Source organism: Fragaria vesca, linkage group LG3 (assembly GCF_000184155.1).
Source record: "Fragaria vesca subsp. vesca linkage group LG3, FraVesHawaii_1.0, whole genome shotgun sequence".
Classification (NCBI taxonomy): domain Eukaryota; kingdom Viridiplantae; phylum Streptophyta; class Magnoliopsida; order Rosales; family Rosaceae; genus Fragaria; species Fragaria vesca.
The window spans coordinates 114,481-126,793 of NC_020493.1; the positions used below are offsets into that span (position 1 = coordinate 114,481).

General features: G+C 37.1%; 1 protein-coding gene across 1 annotated transcript; it reads right to left on the reverse strand.

The window, feature by feature from the left end:
* Window positions 1-6,024: 6,024 nt before the first annotated feature.
* LOC101314549 lies at window positions 6,025-12,168 on the reverse strand. The gene is made up of 16 exons (XM_004295196.1): window positions 11,673-12,168; window positions 11,460-11,564; window positions 11,219-11,379; window positions 10,894-11,104; window positions 10,565-10,802; window positions 10,232-10,388; window positions 9,841-10,139; window positions 9,027-9,085; window positions 8,728-8,828; window positions 7,891-8,668; window positions 7,586-7,705; window positions 7,302-7,492; window positions 6,999-7,209; window positions 6,663-6,900; window positions 6,410-6,560; window positions 6,025-6,327 (listed from the first exon to the last, which is right to left on the reverse strand). Exons 1-16 carry the CDS (start codon window positions 12,166-12,168, stop codon window positions 6,025-6,027), a joined length of 3,819 nt encoding a protein of 1,272 aa, XP_004295244.1.
* Window positions 12,169-12,313: the final 145 nt, after the last annotated feature.

A 12,313-nucleotide genomic window follows, 5' to 3' on the forward strand; every position in this document is an offset into this window, starting at 1 on the left:
AGGGGCCGAGGGCGTGGTGGCGTGGACTGGTTTGAAATGAAGAGAAAGTCAAGCACGTGGGTCTGGTTGCGTCTCAAAGTCTGGGTGGATAATTTGTATCCTACCTCTTCAACAAGATTTGTTATCCGGGTCTGACAAGATACACAATTTCCGGCAGTAACATATCCAACTCTCCAAACAGACCAATCGATCAGATTGGATGTATTTTTGCCTATCCAGTCCTTATATCCAGCAAAACAAACGCGTCCGGTAAGTCGATCCCGTTGATTGGATCAATACTGCTTTCAAGATATTGTTTGATGGAAATAAGAATTCAAGAATATCCCGAACACGACGTGGACGGCAGACGGCTCAAGGATGCTTGGTCGTTGGAACCATTCCAACGATGCCAAGGTGCGGCAGTTAGATCTGTAATGAAGGCGCTGAGAAAGACATCGGTCTCCATGACTGCAGGCATGACGTCAATGGTGATGCCGATCTTGGCACTCGTTTTGATGTTGTGAAAAAGCCGAGTATCTGTCGTCTAGGTCTACGACAGATCGGAGAAAGTTCTAACAGCAGTTCAGCGCTGGCACAATCGTTTGTTCTGAAGGTTGGGCATGCTGAAGTTGACTAGGGACCCATGTTTTTGGCAGCTCAACTACAATAGGGTATCGAGAACAATCTTACAGCCTGATCTAATTCTGAGCCCTAAGCGAGTGCTCAAAAAAATGATTAAATGGTGCTTGGATGTGGGTGCAAGCATGGCCCAACAATTGGAATGCTATATTTCTGAAGCGTCGTATTTGGGATCCAGACGAAGGAAAGGGCATCGAGAAGGAATAGTCGAATTTCTTTTATTTCTATGCCTATAAAGTATGCTACTGTACATAGGAGTAGGCTTGCTTGAATAAGTGAGCCAAAGTTTCAAATATATGTAATATATACTACATATCACTGTAATCTCTAGGTTACGAAGCTTTGTCTATCGTAGGTGATAACGGGTGAATATTTAAGGGTTATCTTCATATGAGTTTCATCAATGAAAGGTTAGTCATTTTTTCATCAAAAAAAAAAAAAGAGTATATACACACACAGTTCCTATCATTTATTACCTATTAATTACATAACACCATCCATCTCCAACTTTCAACTTTCAGATTTCAATCTCTGTAAACATTCTATATACTATAGCAGGAAGGCATTACAACTGTTTATTCAGCCTGCAAAAAGACGGTTCTGCCCTCGGTTCGCAACTAATCACAAAATTACCTTTATCTGCTTTTTCTAACACCTGTTGTTTTTATACAACTGCGTTTGACATCTGTGAGTCTGGGTTGTTGCCATTTGTGTTTTTCGTTGGCATCTGGCGTTGATGGCTTCTTCTGCACGATGGGTTTGAGTGTACTTAGTATCAACCATCTTCTCTATCGCTCTTTGTAGTCAGAGAGAGATTGGTTTCGTGTAATGAAAAGTTGTGTTGCTCTTCTCAGTTTAATCGTCGAGGTATGGACTTTGTTTTGTATATGATCAAATCGTCCAGGTGAGGCAATTGCTCTGTATATGATCGATTTTGAGTTTCTGTTTCAATTGTCCTGATCGTCTTTTATCTTTGTTTTAATGCCAAATTGCCAATACTTTCACCAATTCGTAAACAGGAGTCTGGGTTTTTAATCGGCAGTGGTCCGGCAGACTCTCTGTGGGTTCATTCTATTATCAGAAGTTTTGTGTTCGTCGAATTGGTTCAGTGTTGGTTTGCATGTTGACAGTTCTGTCGGTAGCATCTGCTGTGGGTATGTTCTTTTTAGCTCCTAACATGATCTAATTGATGTATTTGTTGTGTGTTATTGATCTAATTGGGGTTTGTTTTTGGCCTAATTTTTTATTTTGCCTGGATAGCTATATATAGATGATGATGATGATTAAAAAATAATAAATACACATGGTGGGATAGAGAATTTGACTTGATTTGAACCGTGCTACATATGAAGCTTTGGTTTTCCTTGGCATTGAGTGCTCACACTCAAAGTATATTCCTTGATCAGGCTGGAGATATTGGCTCTGCTGTTGAGCTTGGAACCTACACTAAATATAGTGGAGCACTACAGAGGAGGAGGTCTTTCAATAGGCCAGAGTTGTGATTGATGTAAGAACTTTTTCACTCTTAGCATTATATCACTGTAAGAACTCTTTCACATTGAATATAGTGGAGCACTAAGGCTGTTGCAATTTTGTAGGTCAGGCTAAAAACTTATTTCTCTGATACTGATGTTAATTATAGGTAAATTGTCTAATGCAAAAGGTGCAATACCAAAAGTATATAGGCATGACCATCTGGCACTACAGAGAGGAGACTTGATTCTAAAGGTGGCCACAAATTACAGAACCCCAAGGAAGTTTTTGCCTTGAGTAAGGATGAGCTCTGTTAGAGTTAAACGAATTTCCAATTCTAGGTACGTTTTGATTACACCCAAGCAAGGCTTTCAGGAGAAACCATCTCAGAGGCCCCGCTAATCGGTATGCCTTCGACAAATTTGTTGTTCAATTCTTTTTTTTCCGGGCTTTGTTTGGTTTGAATTTTTTTTTTTCTGGGTTTACATTTGGTGATTTTCTTTGATTATGGGTTTTCATGTTATCTTTTTCATATGGTAATCATACTGTATCAGCTATTGAAACTGTGGTGAAGAGGGCAAGGCGAAGATTTCCAATGTCTTCTTCTAAAGGTAATGAACGAGTTCCTATCTTAGTTGAATCCATATTTAGGTGAGACATTCCTGCCTTTTTTAATTTGTGCTGTTCAATATATGGTAATAATTTATTTTCCATTCTTCATTAGTTGAGTTAGCATGTTCCATCCTATAGCTGCGCAGTGTTTTCTATTGGGTTTTAGTTTTGAAAACTTTTAGTTCAAATAAATGTTTAACTGAAATATGTCTTCTTTTTGGTTTATACAGCAATTGTCGGTGGCAACATGAGGCAAGACAAGAGCATTGAAGCTGTTTTCTAATGAGACCAACATTTTATGACCAAGATTTTTGATCTCAAGCTGCATGCCTGCTTTTATAAACAAGTCTTTCTTGATTAAAGCGAGTTGTTGACATGGAATTATGAGTCAGGTGGATTTTGTGATCTGGACTGATGCATGGGGCAGGAAAAAGAAAGGGCAGGTTCAGATATCAGGTGATGTGATATTTGGTGAATGGTATATTTGTGTGCTACTTCAGGTCAGAGTATGTTTTAATGCTGCTTCAAATAAATAAAATTTGGATACATAGCATTGACATAAGTTGAATAAGTGAGAGGTGTGTCACATTGAATTAGGAAAGGAATAAAAAAATGGGGTATTTGGTTGCAATTAGAATCCAACTGTTTGAGGATATTTGAGATACTTTGTAAATACTAGGATCAATTTTGTTGCTTATGTCATAAATCTGTACATGAGACTTGCATATTTATACAAGAGTAGGTTGATATGTTTTGTGAATGAATGAGAGCCGTGTAACATTGAAGCAAAATTGATACAAGTTAGAAAAAAGAAATGCCATATTCGATTACAATTTGGAAGCAATGGATTATTTAAGATGCTTTGAAAAACATTGGGAATAAACTTTGATTCCTTCTGTCATGATCTCGACCTAAGGAACTAAAAATGATCCTACGATGTTTTAGTTGTTTATATATTTAAATATTTAAAGAAAATGTGGACCAATTACTTTAGTTAATAATTTCTGACTGTGAGTAAAGTGTGCTGAGATCGGAGCAAAATTGATAAAAGAATATTTGGACATTTGGTTACAATGTAGAATAATGAGACTATTTGTGATGCGTTGAAAAATATTGGTAAAAAGAGTTCTCTTTTCTTATGTTATGGATATGAATATGGGGAGAACAAAGACTATCTTTTTATGATCAATGGGTTTAGGCAATGACTAATGAACATGTAATGTTGAAGAGATGATAGAATTTCTTTTTAAAAAGTGAGACAGGATCTAAATTTCTTCAGTATGATTGAAAAATACTGGGACATAGATGGGATATACTATGAAATTGTTTGTTATAAGAGGTCATTATATTTCAGGGCAAGGACTGTTATCAATGAAGCTCATTTTTTGAACAAGTTGTTCAGAAAAAAGAGAAGTAGTGAAAACAAGTGTCATTGTTTATTCTATTTCTGGGATGGAGAAGTTTGGTAGCAGGAGGGGTCAATACAATTGAATCTTGACAATTAGTAAAGCACCTGTTATAATATCAGTTGAGACATAATATCAATAGAGACGATGTGTTATTGATAATGTATATAATAAAATTACAATATCATGAATAAAAGCATATGCTCATGAGTGATAAAAATGTGATTTGAAAAACAGAAACTAATCAAACTATAGAGGGTCAAATGATGGATTTCATGTTTATTTCTCAGGAATTCTCTTTTTTTATTGTGAAAACATGCTTGACAAACGTGTCATTTTTGTCTATTGTGAAAACATTATATGACCAAAATTGTCCGTTATATGGTGCATGTCTTACTATTTAATAGTCTTATTCTTAAAATGGTTGTCATGTAGCGCATCTTATATGAAAAAATTGGCACACAATTATCATGTTTGGAATAGTTACTAAGTATGTATGTCATTAAATTCAGTTGAGAAAGGAGTGAACAATTGTTGATGATGGGGTGTATTATGAAAAGGTTTTAGTAGACAATTTAAGAAAGTGGAACACAATTTTTGTGCTTACGGTTTAGGGTTTAAGAAAGTGGAACACAAGAATGATAGAATAGTCACACTGTTTGTGAAACAAGAATGTAGGGAATAAAGTTACAAATCGATCATTTAGGAAAATGAAACACAAGCTTAGGGATTAGGCTTTAAAATTAGGGATGAGTGTCTAGGTTTACAATTTCGGCTATCCAGGATATCAATGTTATTGTGTTACTAAGATGGCCGAAGCTAATTCAGAACACATCTCTGCATTAGTTATGGGATATACCTGAAGGGCATAAAATATTTGTCCTTTGATTTACAAGTTAAAAGATTTCTGAAGGTGATCTTATCACATTCATACTACATCAACATGAGTATGTATTTACATTGTATTGCATTGCCTAACAATCACAGAAGTTGGTTTTCATACTTGCTGTTGCTGATCAGTTTATTAAAACCAATATGCCTAACTATTTTATGGATTCAGTTCATTCCATTTGTTATTTTCGGAACAAATTTACTGATAGTGCAACAAATTTTCATATCTGATATTTGTATTTGTTTTTAACTTTATGTATGTTTTATCATTTATCTTTGTTCTTGCTTTATGTTAGAATGTTAGTGTGTTGCTTTGGTACTATCTATTTTTATTGTCAGTGTCAATTATTTAGTAATACAAAAGCAGTTACAGTAAGTTAATATCCGTCATACCAGCGTGGACATCATCTAGAAATGTGGCAATTAAATTTATACAATGTATTGAAATGCCTAGAATTCAATTTTGCCTCTTGTTTTTTCAGATATTAATCTCCTGTACAAAACGTGCACCGTTCTTTATGCAACTGAGTCGCGACATACTTTGCTGCATTACAGAGAGCTACTTTAATTGCAGATTAACTATGTTTTCTTGCACTAATGAGATTTAAATTTTTTCCACAGTCATTTGTAAGTATTTTTTTTTTTTAAAAACAGCATGAGTGGATTGAACAATAACTTTAACATTAAAGTATCCTGACAAGTTGTTCACTCTTTAGTAACAGGTGAAGCGCTGATGCTGTCAAGAAATATCAAATCCAATAGGGTGACCAAATTCTGTACATTTGTATGGCATCGGACGCTAACTTCATGGATTTTTTGTAAATCTAATATTCCATTTTCTGCTTCATCTGCATGTAATGTACTGTCTATAATGTCATATAATGTCCCTCTTATGTTGCTGCAACCATCAACACATGAAATAACAGCATAATTGATCCATACATAAGCATTTACGGTAAGTTAATGTCTGTCATTGCAAACCGCGGCAACGCACGGGCATCATCTAGTACATACTGAACGAATTTCACCTTGGCAAAACGATGGAAAGAGTGAGCCCGTTTGGAGTAGGACAAGAAGTACTAGACTCGTGAATTGGAGGAATTCTACTTGCTGCAAATATTGCTGGTTTCTTTGGCTCAGGAAGCTCAATTGAATCACTTCCCAGCAACACAACCACATCTGACACTGTTGGTCTTTCTTTAGGGTCTTCCTGGAGACACAGAAGCCCGATATGCATGCATCTCAAAATCTCTTTTGTTGGAGATGATTCCAGCAAGCTAGGCTCTACAAATTCAACTTCTTTTCCATCCTTCCATAGGTTCCATGCCTACCGGTTATTCAAGCAAATTGATTTTCATGTCTATATGGGAGCAGAACTTGAATTAACCAAAGTAGAGATAAGGACTTACATATGCAACTAGTGTCTTGGCATGTTCAGTGAGGTAGAACCCACTATTTCTTTTCCCACTAATAATCTCAAGAATGATCACTCCAAAGCTGAAAACATCAGATTTTACGGAAAATAGACCCTCCATTGCATACTCCGGAGCCATGTAGCCGCTGATCAAGTATAACCGTTAGCTTGTTCTCTACTCAAATCACATTTAGAGGACTCCAAAAGTTGACCAATAAAAAAAGAAGGATGAAATGAAGCATACTTACTATGTTCCTACAACTCTTTTAGTATTAGCTGTGTTCTGATTTGCACAAAATATCCTTGCCATGCCGAAATCTGATATCTTAGCCACCATTCCATGGTCCAATAATACATTGGCGGGTTTTAGATCTCTGTGAATGATTCTGAGCCGGGAGTCTTCATGAAGATACAGAAGCCCTCTGGCGATTCCTTTAATGATGTTGTGATATGTTTCCCAACTAAGTTCAGCACGTCTTTGCGAATCTGAAATTCATGCATGTTTAATTAAATGTGTTAGTATGATCTGATACAAGGAAGAAAGTACATGATATACGCAGTAGAATGGTTAGGCGTAAGAATACCAAAGATAAAAGTATCAAGGCTTTTATTTGGCATGAACTCGTACAAAAGCAGTTTCTCCTCTCCTTCGAAGCCACATGCCAAGAGCCGCACAAGGTTTCTATGTTGAAGCTTTGCGATGAGTATGACTTCATTTTTAAACTCCTCTAAGCCTTGCCATGACTTCCTTGACAATCTTTTAACAGCTACTTCTTTCCCATCTGGTAGCACACCCTGACATTATTTCAGAAAGATCAAGTGCTTCTCAGGGACAGATACCAAAGAATAATTGGCCTAGTTAAAACTATAACAAATAGCAGCATTACCTTGTAAACAGTACCAAATCCACCTTGTCCAAGCTTGTTGGAATCTGAAAAGTCATCTGTAGCTATCTTTATAGTTTCTACATCAACGAATGGCAGCTCCTCTGAAGTCACCAATACGCCTTCTTCTGTAATTGTGACTTCAGTGGGACTTGCCAGATCATGTGCTAGTACATGCTCGCTTCTCTCTTCATCTGCAAAACGATACAAATGGAGATGATTAAGCTTACTAGCCAGGTAATCCTGCATAAACTAAAAAAAACCAACCGTTTTCATCATCCTTGTACCTTTGACAATTTTTAATCTCTTCTGTCGAAAATGAACAGCACAAAGTACAATAAGAACTGCAAATAGTATAGTGGATGCACATATAATTACCACCATCTTCCAAGTCTTCCAGTCATCCCCTGCCAATGTATAGTAGCATAATTACAATGGATGAACTGATTGGTATGCTCTATGTAACCCCAAGCAATCCATATATATAATGGATTCCTAATTGTATTTATATTCACAGTTTTGCAAGCAATGTATATCTAATATTTTGCTGATAGCTAGTATGATTATGAAAAGAAGATTTGAAGTCCCATACCTTTTGGATATGAATAATAAAACAGACTGCTGGAGGTGTCATTAAAAAACCGGTTGAGCCCAAACCTCACATTACAATTCCTACTGACAATAACTCCACCTTCGTGGGCAGAGCAGCATTCCTGAAGCTCAGTAAGAGCAGATTTTAAACAGTCATGGCACCAAGTACTTCCAGACATGTCTCTGGTGCACTGTTCTAGACCATAAATAGTTCTATTTCTCGAAAGCTCAATTTGACCAATTGCAAACATATTATTTGGAGGATTAAACACAGACTCTTTGGAGAGGCTTTCCATTAAATACATCAAACCATCACCAAAATAATGTGCATCTGATACATTCTTCTTCTGATCATTCTGTGGCGGATACTTCCCAGTATAAACCTTCGATGAAAAGAACGTCTGGTAGGAATAGTGAACTTGGCATAAATCATACCAGATGAATGCATCTTTAGATTTACAACTGTTGAAGACTTCATGGCTTGCATCACTCACACATTTCTGACAAACTGTGGAGTTCACATCCCCTCTACAAAGTGTTTGTCCATAGACTGTGTCACGGCCAGTGCCAATTGTGTTGCTGTAGAAACCACCGAAGATGGAAGTGTTGAATGACAATGACTCAAGGAGCTGCTTGAGATTAGTTTCAAATTGGGTGCTAGGAGTGTAGTTTCCGTCACCAGACGAGCACAAAGTGAAAAGAGGATCTGCACCAGAAACGGTAGCTGGCAATAAAAGTGCTAGAATCATGAAAAGCATAACTGAAAGTGTGTCCATTTTCTACAAATGGAAAATACAGTATGCACAGACTAATCCAATAGCAAATTAGAACCAGAGACAGTCTCATCAAACTTAGTTCTCAAATGATGCTTTGACTTCCAATACTCAATAGCAAAGAAACTTCCTTTTGATAGAGACCAGGAATTAGTATTTGGAATATCTGAATTGTCAACAATGAAAAAGTTAGCAGACACATTGGTTATGTCCTAATCTTTCCCATGTTAAGTTAATAGCTAGATTTAAAGTACTGTTATCTAGAGTTTAGATCTGGATCTCTCGTAAAACAAACAAGCAGTTGATACGTAGTTGTCATAGACTGAATCCTATATGCAGATTCTAACTATTTCTATGAAGTTACTAGTGAAAGAGCTGGACTTTGGCATGGAAAGTGGAACAACATAGCAGACTTGACTTGACCTGTAGACATTTGAATAATTATAAACCCTGATGTGTTTATGTAAATGAATTTCTAATGTATCCAATGGGGGACGCAAGGGGGTCGAGTGGGGGCTGTTGCCCCCAGTGAATTTCCTTTTTTGCCCAACAGCTTCGTATGTATGCTCAATGTTTAGTCGAATTTGTCATGGCATTGACACATAAATATACACCTATTGTATAAGAATTTGCTACCCCATATTAACTAAACAAAGGGAAACTCTCAGAACTGTGTATTGTTGTTACTAGAATGGTTCAAATTCTATGGTTTACCCAGATCTGTCACTTAAAAAATGGACAGTGAAATGTCTTTAGAGTTTCTTTACATCCTCAGTGCAAATTCCAGGCTGGTCGTACGAATGCCATTGATCTTATCTTCCATTAGAGTGAAGTCCAATAATTCTATGGATCAGATTCATGACCATGAGTCTAGTCTAGGTTTTTAGTTATAATTTTCAATAAGAAACAAAAGAATTTGATCTTAGCAGCCTGAGTAGCTAACTACCACAAATTTGACTTATATAATTCAAGAATCAAAAGAGAAGAGATATCATCAATTGCAATTCAAAGTTTGGAATTTACATCAGATACTGTGTTACATTATTGTACTTAGAGACCAAGTAAACTTAGTAAAGTCAACAACAGGGAAATACACAATTCAAGTACTATGTATTCCTAGTAGGACAAAGCATCAGTGCATTACAATTTCCATGCCATCCATGAATCAATTTCGCTACCGAGGCATGATATCAGACACTGTTAATACATTAACTGAGCAACTATCAGCACCTCCCTCATTGTGATGATTGCTGAAACTTCCCGTGTTGAAGGCGGGTTTTTCAGGTTGAGTGAGACTTACGGTTTCACTTTTCAACATTACAACTGCAGAAGACATGGTTGGTCTGTCATTTGCATCTTCTTGAACACACAACAAACCAATGTGGAGATATCTTAAGAATTCTTCCGGATCACATGAACCAACCAGCAATGGATCAACTAGCTCCAACCCTTTTCCTTCATCCCATAATTTCCATGCCTGCATATCATCATACACTAGATGAGCACTACGCAAAATAGCATTTTGAGGAAGTGCTAAACATCTTTGAAATTTATATTGCATAAACTTACATAAGCTATGAGGCTAGGCGCACGCGTACGTTTTGTTAGATGAAAGCCAGTGTTCTTTCTTCCAGTTATGATCTCAAGCAAGAGTACTCCAAAGCCGTAAACATCAGACTTGACTGAATATAGTCCCTCCATAGCATACTCTGGGGCCATATATCCACTGTTACAATACAAAAGTTCATGGTAAAGGTTTAGAAACATAACAGGGAGATGAAAACGTACAAAGCATTACAGACCAACAGATGGAAATATATGAAAGTGTACTGTATACAAAGGAGCTCAAAAACTAAGTGCTTCAGTAAAAATAGGCTAGACGATCAGATATCAAACACTTACTAAGTCCCAACTATTGTAGCAGTATTAGCTTGCCCTTCACTTCCTCCAAAGATCCTTGCCATGCCAAAGTCTGAGATCTTTGGACACATCTCATTGTCCAATAATACATTGCTAGCTTTCAAGTCTCTATGGATGATTCTAAGTCGAGAGTCCTCATGCAAATAAAGTATTCCCCTTGCAATTCCACTAATGATGCTCACACGTCTGCTCCAATCAAGTTGTGCACGTTTCTTTGAATCTAACCACCCATTATAAGCAAAGAAGTCCTAGATTAAGATCCATCTTAAGAAAATATTATGAAACAATCCTGAGTGAGAAATAACACTAACCAAAGAGGATGACATCTAAGCTGCTGTTTGGCATGTATTCATATACAAGCAGTTTTTCTTCTTTCTCAACACAGAAACCTAAGAGCCGGACAAGATTCTTATGCTGAAGTTTCATTATCAGTAGAACCTCATTTGTAAATTCCTCCGAACCTTGCTCAGAACAGCTTGAAAGCCTCTTGATTGCCACTTCCTTTCCATCCCTCAGTACACCCTGAGTAATTAAGACCACATTCATTTATCAAAAGAGAGAAGATACTAAAAAAGCAGATACTGTGTACCAAAATATAGTTATATACTGAGTTTACATGTGAAACAATGTTACTACCTTGTAAACTGGACCAAAACCACCTTCCCCAAGCTTATTTGAATCAGAGAATTTGTTAGTAGCTGCGTGTATAGAAGCCAAACTAATATTGGGGTACTCCTGAGCTTTTGTGTCATTCTCTTTATGGAACAAATCATGCTGTCCTAAAATTTCTCTATTCCCTGAACAAACACAAGAAACCTGCCTTATGGAAATGACTAGAGGGATCAGCTGTTTGAGGTAAAATTCAGAACAACCGTACCTCTTTTCTTCGATTTTCTCATTGCAAGACAGACATAGGAAACTACTAGTATCCCCAGGCATGCTGACAGAATAGTAAGGATTGTGATCCACCATATTTTCCTGCCTGCATTTAGGAGAAATCATTGGCAGTTTATAATTGATTTCCCTTGTGAGAGATGCATTGAGTCGCAAAATTTGTGTCCAAACAGAGACAAAATTTTCAAGTACTCACCTCCTCCTTTGGTGTTAGGAATAGGAGATTCAAACTTTGCCCCCTCATAGAATGCATAAAGCTCATACCTCAGATAACAACTACGACTGAGAAGCCTTGCACCGATGGAGAAATAGAATGCTTTTAAAACATCTTCTATGGCTCTATCAAGACACAATTGACAGTCATCCCCTGATAAGTCTGTAGTGCACTGCACAAGAGCATATACCATTTTACCTTGAAAGCGTACTTTTCCGGTGGCATACATCTTCAGTGGATTAAAAGCTGCCTGCTTAGCAAGTTTACTTAGTTCCTTGTTCACAACTTTCTCAAATTTTTCAGGGACGGAAATATTCTTCGCGTTACCATAGGCGGTGTTGTCATCCACATTCAATCTGCCAAAGAAACTCTGATTCGAGTAGCGCAGTTGACAATCATCCTCCCATACAACCGCTTCTTTGGAGTTGGCATTGGGACATACGTCTGGTTTTGGATTTGTAATGTGTTGTTGCGCCATGTTTATGCAATTATGACATAAATCGAGATCAAGATACTCGAGGCACATGTAGAGAGCAAAGACTTTATCTGGCTCATTTCCAAAGGATGTATTGTACAACTTGGAAACAGAAGCATTGGAAGGCAATGAATTGAGCAAAGTGTTA

What these genes read in the sequence shown, in the direction of transcription:
- LOC101314549 (XM_004295196.1), bottom strand. Translation starts at nt 12,168, where the DNA reads ATGGCGCAACAACACATTACAAATCCAAAACCAGACGTATGTCCCAAT. An exon ending in GAACTAAGTTTGATGAGACT is followed by an intron (nt 8,669 to 8,727) that starts GTCTCTGGTTCT and finishes TTCCATTTGTAG; the next exon opens with AAAATGGACACACTTTCAGT. An exon ending in GATTTGGTACTGTTTACAAG is followed by an intron (nt 7,210 to 7,301) that starts GTAATGCTGCTA and finishes AAATAATGTCAG; the next exon opens with GGTGTGCTACCAGATGGGAA.